The sequence below is a fragment of the Lucilia sericata genome, unplaced genomic scaffold, assembly GCF_015586225.1.
Source record: "Lucilia sericata isolate MDLA Ls3-8-SP2 unplaced genomic scaffold, ASM1558622v1 Contig000159F_arrow, whole genome shotgun sequence".
Taxonomy (NCBI): Eukaryota; Metazoa; Arthropoda; class Insecta; order Diptera; family Calliphoridae; genus Lucilia; species Lucilia sericata.
Window position 1 is genome coordinate 92,001 of NW_023994189.1, and position 18,755 is coordinate 110,755.

Sequence of the window (18,755 nt, forward strand, 5' to 3'; positions counted from 1 at the left end):
ACTTGAACTTCTCCATCCTCTAGCATAGGGCAAACACTCTGGCCGATAAATGTTTAACTTTGAAACTTTTCAGCGCTACTCAATTCGAATCTGACCTCGAAATTTATCCTTCATATCAGGTTTTCCAGATATCGTGTTACAAAGTTTAGAAAACATGTTTTTGGTCATATTTGAGACGCTATAACAGCGTGAAGACATCTGAAAGTTCAATCTGTCGTCTTGGGTTCGTATTCGGTTCTGAATTTTTTAAAATATTGTTGGCCTGTGTTATCGATCTGCAGTATTTTCTTATCCGTTCTGATATCGCTAGATATGTAAGTTCTTATTAAACCATTTCCACATTGTATGCTCAAGAATCGCTTTGAATATTGATATATTTCGATATAAAATCTAATGTGATCTTAGATATTGGAATAAAATACTCGAAATTTCCATTAAGCTTATCGGACTTTAGTCTCTTAGATTAGTCTCTTATTATATTTTCAATTATTTGAACAAAATATTATTCAAAAATTAAAATTTTTGCTAAACTAAAATCTCTAAAAAACTGCCTTCAATGGAAAAATTTGGCAAAATCATAAAAAAAAGTTTGTGTTATGACGTAAACTAAGAATTATGTTTTTTTTAAAGAAAACATCAGTTTTCTAAAGCTAAAAGATTAATTGTCTTTTTCTTCACAAATATTTAAAATTTGACATTCAGTCAATGTTGTCTGAAAACAGCCATTTTATTTTATTTATTAAGAAAAACTTAATTATTTAAATTATTAAACAACATTCCACAGGAAATTGTTGTCATTTTTTCGGCCATAAGCAAAAAAAATGTTTACTGGGTTAATTTTAAAATATTTTTTTTGTTGTTGTCAGTTATATGATTTAATAAATTTTAAACTATAAAAATAATTTTAGGCAATGAGCTCAGTTATATGGGTATATAAAAAGGTATTAATGCACTAATTTTGGAAAGACGAATATACATCTACACCTACAAAATGTGAGGATGCATTCGTAAAAGATCAAAAATCGTCAATTTGTTTGCTTTTCTGCTCTCAAAATAAACACTGACACGCGCACGCCATTTTTTTGGTTACTAGAAGATCAACTCTACGAAATTGGCAAATTCCAATAATAATGTTGTTTCTTTTTTTTTAAGAAATGAGCAACTTTTTGAAAAATATTTACGATTGAATAGTAGTGGCAAATCGAAATGTGGGGGAATCTTTTTAGTTTTTTGTTTTCTCTAGCTTCCTATTTTTAAGAAAATTATTTATTATTATTTTGTTAATGTTTGTTGTTGTTGTGTTTAAATTATGAAATATTTTCTTTATGAAAATTTTGTTGTTTGTAGTGTTGTTGTTACCCCGTGCTTTTTATGAATAAAAATCTACAATAATTGAAAGACTAAACTAAACTGAACAGATCTGTACTAGTCAAGACAACATCAGGCGCAAAACTTTAATGAGAAGTAGCCAGCGACAACAACAACAACAGCAACAATGATAATGATAAAGATTTTTCAAAATTTTCTAAAGAGATTTTGTTGTTTTATTGTATGATGATGATTTTATTTTATTTATTGTAGTTTTTGCTGTTGTTGTTGTTTGTCTAAATCCGTGTCACATTCGTGGTCGCGCGTTTAATTTTGTTCAAATAAAATGTTTCTGTTCAGATTTTCTTGATTTTTTTTTTATATGTACCTAAAAAAAATTTTATTATATATGCCGGTGTTTGCCTTTGGTTCTGTGAGCATTAGTACGTGAGTGTTTTCAGTCGCTTAAAGTCGAATGGTACGAACGAACGAAAAACTAAGAAGAGCTGTCTGTTGCCCACTATAAAAATTTTCTATTGAAAAAATAAAGAAAAGAAAATTAGTACAAAAAAGACATTAAGAAAATTAGAAAAATATAAAGAAAATATATAGTATAGATATTGAAAAGCAAACTGTTATTGTTGATAATTGAGCAAACATTTTAGTACATGGCATCATCATCATCATCAACAACACCACAACTACTACTATCACCAACACCATCACCACAACCAATATCATCACTAAACATTTTTCTTCATCCTTTTTGCGTAATTGTGTGTTTTTTGATACTAAATTCTATAAAACTTATGCAATCATATAGAATTTTCTTTAATAAAATTTAAAAACAATAACAAAAGTTAATAAAGTTTTTGCAGAAATTTTGAAAAACTATAATTTAAAAAAAAAGCCGCCCAAAACCACCTTCGATTAGCGCAACTATTCACTAAATTACAGGTAAACGTGAAACGTGAAAAAAAAACAACAACAATAATATAAACAAATCATTAGCAAAACAAAAGCAATTAAACAAATAGCAAAAGAGAAACCAAGGAGTAACAACTCGTCGAGGTGTTTATTAAATAGAGATGCCCAACTACCGCAATAAAAATCGTAATCGTAACAAAAATAAACAACGTAATAAACAGCAGCAGCAGCAGCAGCAACAACAACAACAACAGCAGCAACAAAAATCAAAAGAAGAAAATTGTAAAAAAGAGTCTAAAGAGCCAACAACAGCACCCACAATCAACAACACTACCCACAGTCCCGAAAACCCAACAACAACAACATCAGCCGCATCTCCTCTCACTGCCAGCGAAGTGACAAACATCAGTGCAGTTTCCTCGGAGAATAATGTCGCAGACATTGTTGACACATCCACCACTAACAAATCTAATCACATTGATAAATGTGAAAATGTGCAATCATTAAAACAAACGACAGCCGACGTCACCACTGCAACAGAACTAGAGTCCGAGGTAAACGTAAAGACGACAGAAACGAATGACACAGTTTTGTATGAACCATCACAGTGCGATAATAAAAGTAAAAATAATCACGGTGTTAAAACAAATGACAATATGGGCAATGAAAAATCTAAAATTAGCGAACCTCAAAGGGATATTTCCAAAGAGGAAAACAACACCCTAACCCAAACAACAACAACAGAAGTTCCGCCAATCTCACCTAGTACGTGTGCCCTAGGTAAGGTTATTGTACATAGAATAGTTTGTGAAGATGCTAACAGTGTTAACACTAATAAAGAGCTGGCAACCACGAACGCAACAAAATCTAATGAATCTTTAAAGGAAGAGCAGAGTGCCACAATACCGGCTGACACTGGAAAGTCCGAAAAAGAGCCTTTTAAAGTTATTATACATAAAATCTTAACTGACCCAACTGCAGTCAAGGAAAATGAAATCATTTCAGAAGAACTTTGCCAAGAGAATATTGAAGCAAAAACAAAACAAACAGAAAATCTCTCTCAACAAACGCAACAAGAAGAAGAAGAACAACAACAACAACAAGCCAAAGTAATAGTGCATAAAGTGATCACAACAGAGGAAGACTCTGAAATTACAGATAAAACAGATAAAAGCAATTCAGATACAAATGTACCACACGCTCAACAGCATGAAGTCAAAGTTATAGTACACAAAGTGGACAAAACTGAAGAGGAGAACAACACAAACTCCTCTACAAATGCATCAGCCTCCCAGCAACAAGAGGTTAAAGTTATAGTACATAAAGTAAGCACGTCAGATGAGGAAGATCAAACACAACAAACCCAAACACAACAACAACAACAACATCAACACCAACAAGCTAAAGTTATTGTACATCAAGTACATCTGGAGGATAAAGATAATGAACCACAAATAACCTCACCCACCATGAAAGAACCCTTAAACAGTATAGCAAAGGCCAATACATCGGCTGTTAGAATTGTGGAGGTTAGTGATGAAAGTTTAAGTGATTTGGAGGAGTTAAGGTCACCAGTCATTAGTGAGGCAGAATCTTCCGTGGAATATAGTGATGATATTCAAAAAGTGGCCGATTCTATAACAGAAGTAACTTCATCCTCCTCATCCACTTCTTCAGCCAGCTGCTCCCAAAAACAATCACGCAAACAGAAACGCATAGCCTTGGAGAATCACTTTTTGCCGCAAATGTTAAATCCCCGTTTCTTGGACAGCATTTCCGAAGAGAATAGTGAGTTAAGCGATAATTCTGAAAATCCCCTGTCCAGATCAGCTTCAAATGAAAGTGCTACTAACTATCCCTCAGAAGGTAAAGTTCAGAAACTAAACGCTAAATATCCCAAAAGTTCTTTGGACTTTTCCAAATCCCACAAACAACAGTCTACTAATCAAAGAAAATCTAAGGTTATCAGAGAAGAACCTATAGCAGTAGCTGTGGCAGCTCGTCTGCAAGATGCTCCCGATGCTGATGAAAGCTGCACTACAGTGCGTAGTTGTATGTCACCGGAGGCCGAGGCAGCTGAGGTTGTTTTCATTTCAAATTCCGCCTCCAGCAGTATGTCCGATTTACATGATATGGATTTGTTTGAAAATGTACATACATCTACGCCAGAATTCGATTTGGATACTGATTTAAGAGATATTATAAACAAACCAGTGACAGAAAACATCTGTTTTGAGTCACTGACATCATCGGCAGCACCATCAGCATTCACTGCCAAAATACCACAACAACAGTTGCCGGAATTTTGCGCAAATCAAAACAATAATAATCAAACAATAAATAACAGTAAACTTATAAACAAAAATACTCCTCAAACACCTTACACTGCGTCTGCAATAAACACCAATACTTCCACTACCACCACCACCACTAAAACAAGATCATTAGCTGAAACAAAAACAAATTCAAATATAAATTCCAAATTAGATTCAATATTATTATCATCATCATCATCACCTGAAAATGAGCAACTTGTTTTTGCCCAAATAGAAGAGCAAATTTCATCGGTGCTCTCTTCCATTAATGAAGTCGCTTCACAAAACACAAACACAACAATAGCATCATCTTCGTCGTCTTCAACGAAAAAAATTCATACAAATCTCTCAAACACTCAAAAATTGCCTGTCACAACAACATCAACAACGGCCGCCAGTAGAACGCCAGAAAATAGTTGTGAAGAATCGTTTAATACTAATAGTAGTAGTAGTTTATGTGCGGGTAATAACGCGAAAACATCTCGGGTTTTTTCACAAGACGTAAATATGAATACGGTTCGCGATTTAATAATTAATAATAATGATAATAACGCTAATGACAATACGGTAAAATTAAACGGTAATAATAATGAAAATAGTGCTACAAACGGTTATGTGAAATTAAGCTACAATACTAGTAACACATTTACTCCTATTCCTCCACCTCCGCCTAGAGGTTCTCCGCCACCACCTCCCATACCTCCTCCTTCTCAAGAACACGAGCCAGAACAAAGTCGCGATGAATGTGATAATACCTCTACCTCTGCTTTCAATCCTTCTACCTCCTTCTCAAACTCTGCTTCTTTGCCTTTGCTTCAAAAACATGTCGACTACCACAATTCCCATACACAATCACAGCATGACCTTCCCAAAGGCTTGAATAGTGCTTTAAGTCTACTCACTTCCTCTGTAATACGGCAAGAATCCATGGATTCACATTGTTCAGACAGTACCAACTTCAGTCAGTGTACTGCTATTAACGTGGCTCCTGAACAAAGCAGTGATTCAGTTCAAACATCCTCAATTTCAGATCTCAAAACCAATAACAACCAGCAGTGCGAGCAATCAGATGATAGTTCTAGTTCTGCTGGGGATCCTAAAAAATTAAGATTATTGTGTGCCGAAACATTAGCCTCCTTTCCGTATGGTGATGCAGTTCTAGAAGAATTAGCTACGGTTGCGCAAAATATTGGAGAAGCTCGTGCCGTTAAAGCGGTTGAAACCCAAAACAATATGCCTTATCCTCTGCCCGAACTGCCTCACATTGATGATTTGCAATTATCCCTAAAGGTGGGAGAAACTGCTCCTAAAAGACCAGAACCCCCTCAACAACAACAACAACAAGATCAATCTTGGCTTGGAGTACCCACCAGCAATGATCCCCAGGTATTAGTATGTCTCTCACCCTCCCAACGTTCCTATATACAACAGAAACCAGAACAGAAACCAGATGATTTGCTCGATGCCCATCAAAAGTTTGTAGAACGTCGTGGTTATCATGAATACACTAAGGAACAGTTGCAGACCTTGGAAAGAGAAAAATTGGCCGAGCAACAATTGCTACAAACTGCAGCAATGATGAAGAAATTACGTAAAAGTATAACGCCACCTCCCCCACAGATACCACCTCCACCCGTGCCGGTCAAGTCAAGTGAAACAGCATCTAAAGCACAAAATCTCTCTAAACGAACGGTCACTACAACCACAGTAACCCATACACAGACACCCAACGATGACGTCAACTTGACCCATAATAATGAACAAATGCCAGCAGCATCTAACGGAGAAAACAATGGAGAAGAGAACAAACATCGCTTGCTATCGATTATACAAGATACTGGCGAATCAAATGCTAATAAACAAATACACTCCGTATCATCATCATCATCGTATGAAAATAACTCAAGGCAAATAACAAACAGTGGCAGTGCTCCAGTCAAAGAACAGGTACCATCAGCAACATCAACATTAAACAACGGCACATCAACGAATTCGTATCAATTCCCACAACTTTCCGAACACAAAGGATCTGGAAACATGCAAAGTGTTGAAACAACATTGGGCCAGATGTTCCCCACAATGGGTTCATCCAATATCTTTGATCACGAACACAAACGTTTCTCAAATATAGAGTCTTCGAATACTGAACCCTTCTGCAGTCAAATCATGAATACACAACCCAAAAGATATTCCAGCGTGGAAACTCACAGCTATGAGACACAAAAACGCATTGAAAATGGTAAAGTAGTGCAAGATTTCTCCACTTCAAAACATGAAACCAAAACCTCTGGCGATAAACCCTCCGATGCAATCAGCAGTTTCCCTTTGAAAACGGCCATGTCTCAGGAAAGTAATAGTTTCTTGGCTAAAGGTAAAGAACAAGATATTCAACATAATTCACCAGCAGCAGCACCACACAAAGATGACCAAGAAATTATGTCAGCTTTAAATTTAAACAAGCACTCGTCAGATATTGAAAGAAAACAACAAACGGCAACACAAAACGAAACAACAATAAGAACCACTATAGCAGAAACTTCTCAAAATATTGCTAATGACGAGAACAAGAGTGCGAAGATGGATGAAAAAGATCTAATAAAAAAACAAGAACCAGAGAATACCGCACTAAAGAGGGGAATACAAGACACTTACGAAGAATTTAGGCAACGTGCCAAAGCAGCTGCTGATGCTGCCTCCACACTACCAACACTTAACTCGCCAACAGCAGCAGCAACGACAGCGAAAGTAACCTCGAATGGGGATAATAATGGTGAGATGATTTCGTCAACTACAACAACAACCCAACACAAAAAAACAACCACACTCAGCCACGACCATGAAAAGTTATTCAAAGAATTTGATGACCTTTCCAAACAATTGCACAGAGAACTGGAGACCAGCAAAGCCGAAAGGGAACAACGTGAAAGATCAGCCTCCATGTTTGATTTGAATCGAGTACACATGAGGCAAAAACAACAAATAGAAGAATTTAATAAGTCGCGACATGAACATCTTAAAGAATTGGAACAGGAAATCGAAAGATCCATGAAATCTCGTTCCTTAAGATTTACCAGACCTCAGGAACCAACCACTGATACAGTGGATCATCAAACAGGTCGTACTTATCAAATACCCATACATATAGAGAATGGCAATTCTAACACAACAGCAGCTGCCAAACCATCAGATAACTATGATGAGGCTCCCCCAGTGCCAGAACCTCCAAAAACCTATCAAATACCAATACAAATAGAAGGCTCTAACCCCTCATATGTCGACGATGCTCGCTTCCGTCGAGCAGAATCTATGTTTAATTTGGGTGACGATATGCATCATAGACAGCGCACTTACAGTAATCAAATGCAGTTCCAAAGAGCTGAAGATGATTGGTCTAAATATGCTAGTGATTTGGGTTCCTCGGAAAATATTGCACGTCCATTTGCCAAGGAAGTAGAAATCTGTTATCAACGACGACCAGGAGGTATACGAGCACCACGTTTGTCGGCTTCCACTAATGATTTATCATTTAACAATCAACACTCTTATGATCAGTATAATGCCTACAATGTGAGAAGACATCATGCCCCTATGTTGAATAGAGCTCCTGAAAATAATAGACCTAAGTTTGGCAGTTGTTATTCTATGATTGAACGGGATCCCAATCCCAAATATATAAGTACCACCACTAGAAGGGGGGTCTCGCCTGCTCCACAGCCTTCAGGTTTCTTCCCCTTGGACGGTTGTCATGTAAGAGAGGAAGATATGCGTCAAAGACGTGCTTCTTTACCACGCGAAATACACGAACAACAATTGAAGTATATAGCTAATAAAGAAGAGGAACTACGCACCGAATTTGAACGTTTACAAAATGAACGCAGACGTTTAATGGAGGAGGCACAGAAAGCTCAAGCTATGCAGATGGCTCAAACACCAACATCACCCAACACACCGACATCACCCATCACAAGACCTTTACGTGATCACTACAGATCAACACAAAAGTTACCAACTCTTACTGAAGATGAGGTATTTAGGCAACAAATGGCGGAGGAATGGTTGAACAAGGTGGCGGAACGTGAAAAACGTAGATTGCAAAATATAATTAAAATATCAAAGATACACGAAGATGAGGCTTACTCAAAACACAAGGCCAATATGGAGGAGGAATTCTTAAGTCGTGTTAAGGAGAGACGTCATAAATTGGCTATGCCAGCCGATAGTGACTGGGAATCGGGTGCAGAATCACAACCAACTACACAAGCCCAGCTCAGTGAGACGGAAGATGTACCGCCCGTAAAAATTATCGAGGGTGAGAAGGAGGCCAGCTTGCGACGTTTGCCACGTCATTTACGTGAATTTGCTAAATTCTCCAATCATCAGAAAGAGGAAATCGAAGGTGGTCATCGCGAAGAACATCAAGAAGAAGAACGTTCCGAAGAAACCACCGATAATTCCGTAAGCAAGGCGTTCAAAAAATCATCGGTGGTTAAGACAGTGAAAACGTTGCGCGCACCCATGTTACCAGAAAACGGCGGACACGGTGAGTCCTTTGACAAAACAGTGACATCCCAAAAAGCTTCAGCTTCAGCAAGCTCATGTTGTAACACCAAAGCCACTATTAATAACAATGACAAAGAAACAACTACACAAAATTCACAATCAGACTCAGATTCATACCTTTTAACTGGTGTTGGTAGCGTCTTGGGTACAGCTGTGGTATTAGGGTTGTCCGCTTGGGCGACTTGGAGAAGATTCACCTAGAACACACATTAAAATTTAAACACACAAAGCCCCCCACCCCCTTCCCCTCACTCTATTTATTTATGTATGTTTAACTCCACCACTCTTATAAACATCTCACAGATTTTTCATTGGTTATTTTGGTACAAGGTGCTCCTTTCATTATACTCATTATCCTTGTCGTAATGGTGTTTGTGTACTTTAACATGTTTATAGCTCTCTTTATCCTCCATACATCGTCTTAGAAAGTATTTATATTTTTCTTTTTTCTAATCACCATTAATTATGTATATCCCACTACTATACTAGTTACTACCTCCCGAAATCCTGGTGTATGTATATTTTTATTTTGTATTATCACATCCATGACATGTCCTTATGTGTGTGCGTGCGTGTGTATGTGTATATGTATGCACTTTATCCTATTTAGAATATTACTTTTTTTTTGTTTTTCTCTCTCTCTCTAACTCCGCTACCTTTTTGCCGGGATTTTTTGTGCTGCCAATTTAGAGAACGATAACGATGATTTTAGAAACGATAACGATAACTACGATGACGATGTAAACGGTCATGTTAATGGTGATCATGGCTATGATGTCTCCACATCAAACTCGCACACTTTTGAACCATTTTCAAATATCTGTACGAGTTTCCCAAGTTCTTCAGAATATTTTACACAATTTCCGGTTTCATTCGATGAGATGTTTGGGAAATCACCTTTTCGTAGCCGAATATTTGAGGAATTTAATAACTATTGGCGTAACTTTCATAATACAGGCAACAACTTTTAAAACCAGAGCACAAGAATTTGTAAACGATTCCTTTTAACCGTTAAAAACATTTTAAAACTCAAGAAAACAGAAACACTAATTATAAATACCTTAAACATGACAGGATTTTAATTAAACAACAACAACTTAACCACTAAAAACAATTTATACTACTAATTAACACTTTACCTACTATTTGTTGCTCTCTTTTTAATAAAAAATTTATTAAATAACATTGATTTTTTTTTGCAAAAGAAACAAAACATGAAAACAATTTTATATATTTAATTATTTATCTAGTGTATTTTGTTAAATTTGTGAACTGTGAATTGTTACCAAAACTTTGAAAAAAAAATTATCTAAAAAAAATAAAATTAGTTTAAATTTAGTTTAAATATTAACCCTCCCTTTAAAATTTTATTAAACAAAAAAACCATTTAATTATTTTATTTATTTATGTATATGTGCTATCAATGTTAATTTGATCATTCAATCGAAACATTGTTGTTCTCTTTTAATTTTTTTTCAAAACCTTATTTATGGATTATTAAATAACTTAAAAACCAAAACAAATTGTTGAACGTTTTTATTTATTTACTTTTTTGTTATTTTGTTTATTATAATTTAAAAAAAAAATTAATTTGTTACAAAAAAAGCTTTTTGCATGATGATGATGACATTTTGATAACACTTTCAACAATTAAATGCATAACTGAGTTTAGTTTAAGTAAATTATGCACTTACGCTCTCTCAATTTCCCTCCCTTACTTTTCTCTTTGTGTACTCTCAATTACACACAAATTATTGTATTTAATTTTTTTTTGCAATGTTAACTAAATACATGGTTGTACAATTAAGTAAATACATACTTGTATGATTAAATGTAGACTAAATTTTACTCGGAACCAGAACCACACCAGCCAACAATTTAATAATTTTAAACAGATGTGAGAAAAACAAAATCAAAGACGACTAGCTAGCATTGATTAATTTAGATTGCATCTTTGACGTTTAAATTCTAAGAAATGTTTGTTGCTTTTGGAACAATAACTTTTATTGAAAATGTCAATCATTTGATGTGAGCTAAATGTTCAAAAGATCGGTCTAAAAAGATGTGTTTTTTTTTTTTATCTGAAAAATAGCAAAAAAAATTGTATTGAAAAACTTAAGACTATAGACTAGACTATAGACTAGACTATAGACTAGACTATAGACTAGACTATAGACTAGACTAGACTAGACTATAGACTAGACTATAGACTAGACTATAGACTAGACTATAGACTAGACTATAGACTGACTATAGACTAGACTATAGACTAGACTATAGACTAGACTATAGACTAGACTATAGACTAGACTATAGACTAGACTATAGACTAGACTATAGACTAGACTATAGACTAGACTATAGACTAGACTATAGACTAGACTATAGACTAGACTATAGACTAGACTATAGACTAGACTATAGAATAGACTAGACTATAGACTAGACTATAGACTAGGACTATAGACTAGACTATAGACTAGACTATAGACTAGACTATAGACTAGACTATAGGACTAGACTATAGACTAGACTATAGACTAGACTATAGACTAGACTATAGACTAGACTATAGACTAGACTATAGACTAGACTATAGACTAGACTATAGACTAGACTATAGACTAGACTATAGACTAGACTATAGACTAGACTATAGACTAGTTCATAGACTAGGACTATAGACTAATCCATAGACTAGCCTATAGATCAGTTCATAGATCAATAGTCGATGGATTAGTCAACAGGAAATTAACAAAAAAAATGGCGAAGAGATCCTGAATACTGTGGATCTAGGGGAGTGAAAACTTTACAAAATACTCTCTAGCAATCAAAAGTGTTTGTTTTTGTTCTACAACAAAATGTCTGTCCTTCCGCAGCCCAAAGGAAGCAAAATGCGATTGAGACTGAAGGAAGAAACAAAACTGATATTTGGATTTCGAAATAATGTTGAGATTATGTTCTAGAAAGTCAGTTGGACCGTAATCCTGGATAATGTTGATCTACAATTTTTTCATTCGATTAAAATTTTAAACAAATTATTTGTAGAATTTAGGGTATTTGTAGGTCGTTGTTTATCAAATAATAGCTCTTTCGATTTTATCTTATTTAATGTAAAGTTTGTGCGTGTTTATATTAAGAATAATTCTGTTTTATTTCAAAAAGTGGGTTATGACATAAGACTGCACTTGGATTTGGTGTTGTGGCGGAGATTCATTAAATGATAATAAAGGGAAATTTTCATTAAATGGCACTCAAGTATTTGTTTGTTTGTTTTACTAAACAGATGGTCCATAATAAAAGCCACAAACAAAAATAAACTACAAGATTAAAAAAGTATGAAAAAAATCACTATAAATGCAATTAACCCTCTAATAACGAAACATTGTTAATGAAAAAAGTGATCTTTTACAATTGAATACCGTTTCACTTGGTTTGATCTGTTTACTTTATAAATAGATGAAATAAATTTAGAACTAAAATTGACTTTTAGTCATTTACAGGGTTAAATACTGATACAAATATAAATATGTTTATTAAACAATGGAATGCATTATTTCAAAAGTTAAAAATATACCAAAACAACAATAAACAAACAATTTGGCAATGACAACCGATGGCAGAGTGTACGAAAATACGACACAAATACAAAACATTTTAAAAATTTTGACACATAAAAATACATGTCTGTAATTAAATAACACCATTTCCAATTTAAAATTATAAATAAAAATGAAAAAATAAAAAAACAATTATGAAAATTTTCCACTACTGGCTCTCTAATTGGAAATGGTAATTGTGTGTATGTCTTTCTTTATAAATCTTTCTTTATAATATAAACATTAAAAATATATTTTTAGTGTTAATTTCATTTAACTTTTATTTGGTTCTTCCAAATATAGATAACAAATTACATTACCATAAGTCCAGAGCCTATCAAATACCCCAACGTCCTCGAGATCCTTACTCGACTGATCGTTTGCAACGGAGAACTAATAATAAACAAACACGATTTGCTGCAGCAACGAATCGTCGCAGCTGGTCTGAAAGCGATCTATTGCAGGAAATCGATAAAGATCTTAAGTTGGCTAAAGGATTTTTATTTCAAGATGGTGGGTGAGAAATTTGACACTAAACCCCATTATTTTACAAATAAATAATCCTAGTAGTGTCTATCTGATTAATCCCTTCCCGGCATAAATTGAATTCGATTGTAATGCATGTGGTGATTTTGCAAAAGAAAATTCGAAATTATTTTCCTTTTTGTTTTTAACCCTTAAACAAATAAATATTTTCTTTATTCTATCCTCTATATGTTTTAGAACTGTAAGTGAGAGTGATCTCCCATAAATATTATAAAATTATTTTCCGATCTAAACAAAATTGCTAATCTTATCAATATGATTTGATATTTTTGCTCAAAATTCAAATTTAACAATGATTTTGAAAACATTTAAAAAAGAAATTTTATGAAAATTGATTTTATTAAAAGTATTAACAAATAGCTGATCTATGTTAATGCTATAGCCTGGACTATGGGCTAGGCTATGGACTAATCTATAATGTAGACTAATTTTGCCTGGACTGTAATCTTAACTATAGTTTGAACTCCAACAAAGTCCATAGTACCAACTATTGTTCACACTTTAGTCAAGACTATAGTCGAGACAATAGTCTAGACTATAATCGAGATAATAGCGGAGACAATAGTGTAGACTATAGTCGAGACAATAATCCAGACTATAGACGAGACAATAGTCTAGACTATAGTCGAGACAATTGTCCAGATTTTAATCCAGACATAGTCCATAGTCTAGACTATTGTTCAGATATTAATCCTGTCTATAGTTGAGACAGTAATCCAGACAATAGACTATAATCCAGACTAAAGACGATACAATAGTCTAGACTATAGTCGATACTATAGTCTAGACTAGAGTCGAGACAATTGTCCAGAATATAGTCGAGACAATAGTCCAGACTATAGTCGAGACAGTAGTCCAGACTATAGTCGAGACAATAGTCCAGACTATAGTCGAGACAATTGTCCAGACTATAGTCGAGACAATAGTCCAGACTATAGTCGAGACAATAGTCCAGACTATAGTCGAGACAATTGTCCAGACTATAGTCGAGACAATAGTCCAGACTATAGTCGAGACAATAGTCCAGACTATAGTCGAGACTATAAACGAGACAATAGTCCAGACTATAATCGAGACAATAATCCAGACTATAAACGAGACAATAGTCTAGACTATAGGCGAGACAATAGTCTAGACTATAGTCAAGACAATAGCCCAGACTATAGGCGAGACAATAGTCCAGATTATAATCGAGACAATTGTCCAGAATATAGTCGAGACAATAGTCAAGATTATAGTCGAGACAATAGTCCAGACTATAGTCGAGACAATAGTCCAGACTATAGTCGAGACAATAGTCCAGACTATAGTCGAGACAATAGTCCAGACTATAGTCGAGACAATAGTCCAGACTATAGTCGAGACAATAGTCCAGACTATAGTCGAGACAATAGTCCAGACTATAGTCGAGACAATAGTCCAGACTATAGTCGAGACAATAGTCCAGACTATAGTCGAGACAATAGTCCAGACTATAGTCGAGACAATAGTCCAGATTATAGTCGAGACAATAGTCCAGACTATAGTCGAGACAATAGTCCAGACTATAGTCGAGACAATAGTCCAGATTATAGTCGAGACAATAGTCCAGACTATAGGCGAGACAATAGTCCATACTATAGTCGAGACAATAGTCCAGACTATAGGCGAGACAATAGTCCAGATTATAATCGAGACAATAATTCAGACGATAGTCGAGACAATAGTCCAGACTATAATCGAGACAATAATCCAGACTATAAACGAGACTACAGTTTGGACTAAAGTCTCAACTACTGTTTGAACTATAGTCTGCAATATAGGGTCGACTACATTAGGGACAATAGTCTGACCTATAGTCTGGACTATAGTCCGGATTTAGTCTTGGCTACACTTTGGACTACAGTCTCGACTGTAAAATAGTTTAAATTCGACTGTAGTTTTGACTACAGTCTGGACTAAAGTTTGGACTATATATTTCTTTATCTTTTTAATGTTCTTTTTATATTTTAGCAATCGCCTCTATTGTGTTTACACATTAGCCTTAAAATATGCTTTAAACTTTAAACAATTAATAATTTACCATATTTGCTAAATATAAACGAATTTAAACGTTAAAAATAAACAATATTTCTCCAAAATATATTCATAAGAAGCAAATACCAAGTCAGAAATGATTTTCTTTTAAACATTTTCCAATTATATGATTTGTTAATTTTATTGCGCGCCTTTTTTCACACATTTGTGAATCATTTTCAAAAATTTTCTGATATATCCGTCTGTCTCTTTGCTTATCACTCAATCGCAAAATTGTTTTCATTAGTTTAATACTCGTTGAAAAATCAAACGAATGAGTGAGATCTCATCAATTTCAACACAAATTATTGGCGGGCGCAAAACATACATTATCAACAATGTTTAGCAACATTGTTGCAATGATTGATAATTGCCAGAATTTAAATTTCAACATTCAAAAAATGTTCACACTATTAAAAACTTTAACATTAGAGAAATTTTAGCCTTTTCACTTTAAATTTGTATTTAAATCTTAAGGAACATGAATCTGTTGCTTCACCTTTCATTTGATTCTTTTGTCACTTAATATCTTTCATCAAGGACACCTTTTTGTGGCAAGTTATTTTAATAAGTACACCTGAGGTTTTCTATATTAATTAAATAATTTGGAAAGGTGAAATTATTATTACAACATAAATGTGCCCTTCTGTTTTTACTCAAGCTATATGATAAAGGGTCTTTTGCGGAAGATGTGTTATTTTAGGTGAAATTATCTGGAAGTACTGTTCCGATATAAACAATAATTGGAATTCTCTTAATTCTACTTCTCTCAAAAACTAATTTGAAACTAGTTTAAATCGGACAATTACTTTACTTAGTTCCCTAGACAATCAGACATTCCAGATAGGAAAATCAATTTACCAAAATTTATGATAATCGGTCCGTATTAGTTTCCAATGAGATTTTATCATAAAATTTCTTTCTTGTGAATTAATCGGTATAAAACATTTGTTCTAATAAATTTTCTAGAGCCCCCATAATAGGGCTTTTCTGAAGATCCCGAAATCAAAATCAAATTCTTAATACAAAATCTTTTGGATTAATTAGGATTTTTATTAAAATATTAGATTTTTAGTGAAAATTGGATTTTTAAGTGAAAAATACGATTTTTAGTGAAAATTTAGTTTTTAAGTAAAAATTTAAATTTTTAGTGAAAAATCGAACTTTTTAGTAGAAATTTTGTATTTTTTGCAAAAAATCGAATTTTCAGTGGAAATTTTTGTTTTTAGTGAAAAATCAAATTTTTACTGAAAAATCAAATTTTTAGTAAACTTTTGGATTTTTAGCGAAAAATCGAGTTTTTATTCAAAATTTTGGTTTTTAGCGAAAAATCGAATTTTTAGTGAAAATGTTGGTTTTAAATGAAGAATGTAATTTTTAGTGAAATTTTAGCCGAAAATCGAATTTTTAGTGAAAATTTTAGTTTTTAATAAAAAATCGAATTTTTAGTGAAATTTTGGATTTTTAGCGAAAAATCCAATTTATAGTGAAAATTTTGGTTTTCAGAGAAAAATGTAACTTTTAGAGAAATTTTGAATTTTTAGCCAAAAATCGAATTTTTATTGAAAAGGCAATTTTTTAATGAAAAATCGAATCGAAAAAATCTAGTTTTTAGTGAAAATCAAATTTTTAGTGAAAATCAAATTTTTAGTGAAAATTTGCACCTTTTATGAAAATAGGTTTGAAAATTTGGATCTTTTAATGTAAATTTTTATTTTCAGTGCAAACTCGAATGTTTAACAAAATCAATCCGCGATTTTTAGGGAAATCGTTTGGCGATTTGACTTAGGCCCATGGAATTGTAACGCAATCATGATCAAATTTTATTAGTTTAATGTACCCGGAAATCATACTTTAAAGTTTTTCGAAAATCGGACCTCATTAGAACCCAGACCCTATGTCAGGTGCCTATAGAAGATAACTTTATCGTTCATTACTTACATATAAATCTAAAGACATCTTTAATATATTTCATATTCTAGACTATAGTTCGTAGTCTGGATTGCAGTCTAGACTATAGTACAGACTAGACTCTTCTATAGTCTGTACTTTAGTTACGACTACAGTCTGCACGTGATAACATTTTGTTAGTTAGTTTCCTGTACCCGGAAATCATACCGTATAGTTTTTTGAAAATCGGACCTCAGTTGAACCCAGATCCCAGCCCTTAGAAGACAACTTTATTGTTGTACTAGTCATTTATAAATATAAAGATACTAACTATACCTAATGAAAGTTCGTTTTTATCTTTTCTAAAATGTTCAGATGAATATTAAAGTTCATCGTGCAAAATTTGAAGAATCTAGTTCTATTAGTTTCCCAGATAAATGAATTTTTGTATTTAATTCATATGGGAGGTGCCGCTCTCCCCATTGGTAGTCCGTCAATTTATTACCCAAATGTTTACATGGATGTTAAAGTTCTTCGTGCAATGTTTGAAGATTCAAACTCTCATAGATTTCAAGATAAACGGATTTTTGTATTTAATTCATATAGAAAGTGCCACGCCCCCTGCTGCTAGTCCACCTACTTTTTGTACTAAATAATTATATTGACACTAAAGTGGCTCCGGCAAAGTTTGAGCACTCTAACTGTTATATTTTCTCAGAAATACTGATATGTTATTTTCTTAATATGGAAAGTGCCACACCCACTATAGCCATTCCGCCCATTTTGTCCACAAATATTCCTATGAATGTCAAAGTTGTCTTTAAAAATTTTTAGGACTCTAGCTGTTGTAGTTACTCAGATATGCGACTTAATACTTATTTTGTATGTGGGCCCACTTGAAATTTTGAAGTAAAAAGTAGCCTATAGTTCCTTCCAGATATACAGGAAGACATTGTGAAAATTTCAGAAATGTCGGTCTAGCCGTTTAGCTGTCTATAAAGTCCAAACAAACATACATTCATTTTTATATATATAGATTACGAAGTTCTATAGGAACCAAAATCTCTTAAAAAATCGGTCCATAATTGGCCTTACCTCTAATATAATTAAGATATTAGTTTACTGTGAGTAAATCCTAAAAAATTATTGGATTAAAATAAAACTCGACAAAAAATTATTTGTTCTAAAAAATTATTAATTTTTCAACATTTGTGGAACACCGTCTATAATTGACTCAAGCCTCCATAAAAGAACTTATTTCGAAAATCGCTCTAATGTTCATATTAATGGTAATTAGCGATATATAAAGACTCAAGTCCATATATAGGATCAGATTCCGTTATTCACTTTAAATTTATGTCACCGGCCCCGATAAAGATTTTGCGACTCTGCAAAATATAACTTTCTTTCTTACTGGTTCTTCTGCCGCTTGAAATATTGATCTAGTATATATGTTTGTCTGAGGCAATCTTTTGAAAATAACACTTTCTTCAGAAAATCCCTTTATTATTTTTGGCTACAACACATGTTCATTAAGAGATTAATAGTGGGTGTA

The 18,755-nt window shown here is 33.7% G+C and overlaps 1 protein-coding gene and 1 long non-coding RNA gene across 36 annotated transcripts in view; both read left to right on the plus strand.

The window, feature by feature from the left end:
* LOC119601342 (sorbin and SH3 domain-containing protein 1) overlaps positions 1 to 18,755 on the plus strand; it is a 79,165-nt gene that overhangs the window by 24,893 nt on the left and 35,517 nt on the right. For 13 of the 35 annotated variants that reach the window (XM_037952206.1, XM_037952201.1, XM_037952207.1 and 10 more), the window contains exons 1-2: positions 1,793 to 9,090; positions 13,013 to 13,222. The exons of 6 other annotated variants lie outside the window; for them this stretch is intronic. In XM_037952206.1, the coding sequence (XP_037808134.1) occupies positions 2,397 to 9,090; positions 13,013 to 13,222 (6,904 nt within the window). In that variant the 5' untranslated portion in view covers positions 1,793 to 2,396. Of the gene's footprint in view, positions 1 to 1,792; positions 9,091 to 13,012; positions 13,223 to 18,755 lie in introns of those variants that run through there. 16 more of the 35 variants (XM_037952226.1, XM_037952229.1, XM_037952240.1 and 13 more) reach the window with 10 other exon arrangements.
* LOC119601343 lies at positions 9,097 to 9,882 on the plus strand. Its single transcript, XR_005231216.1, has 2 exons — positions 9,097 to 9,622; positions 9,801 to 9,882. It is a non-coding gene; the product is annotated as an uncharacterized LOC119601343 (long non-coding RNA).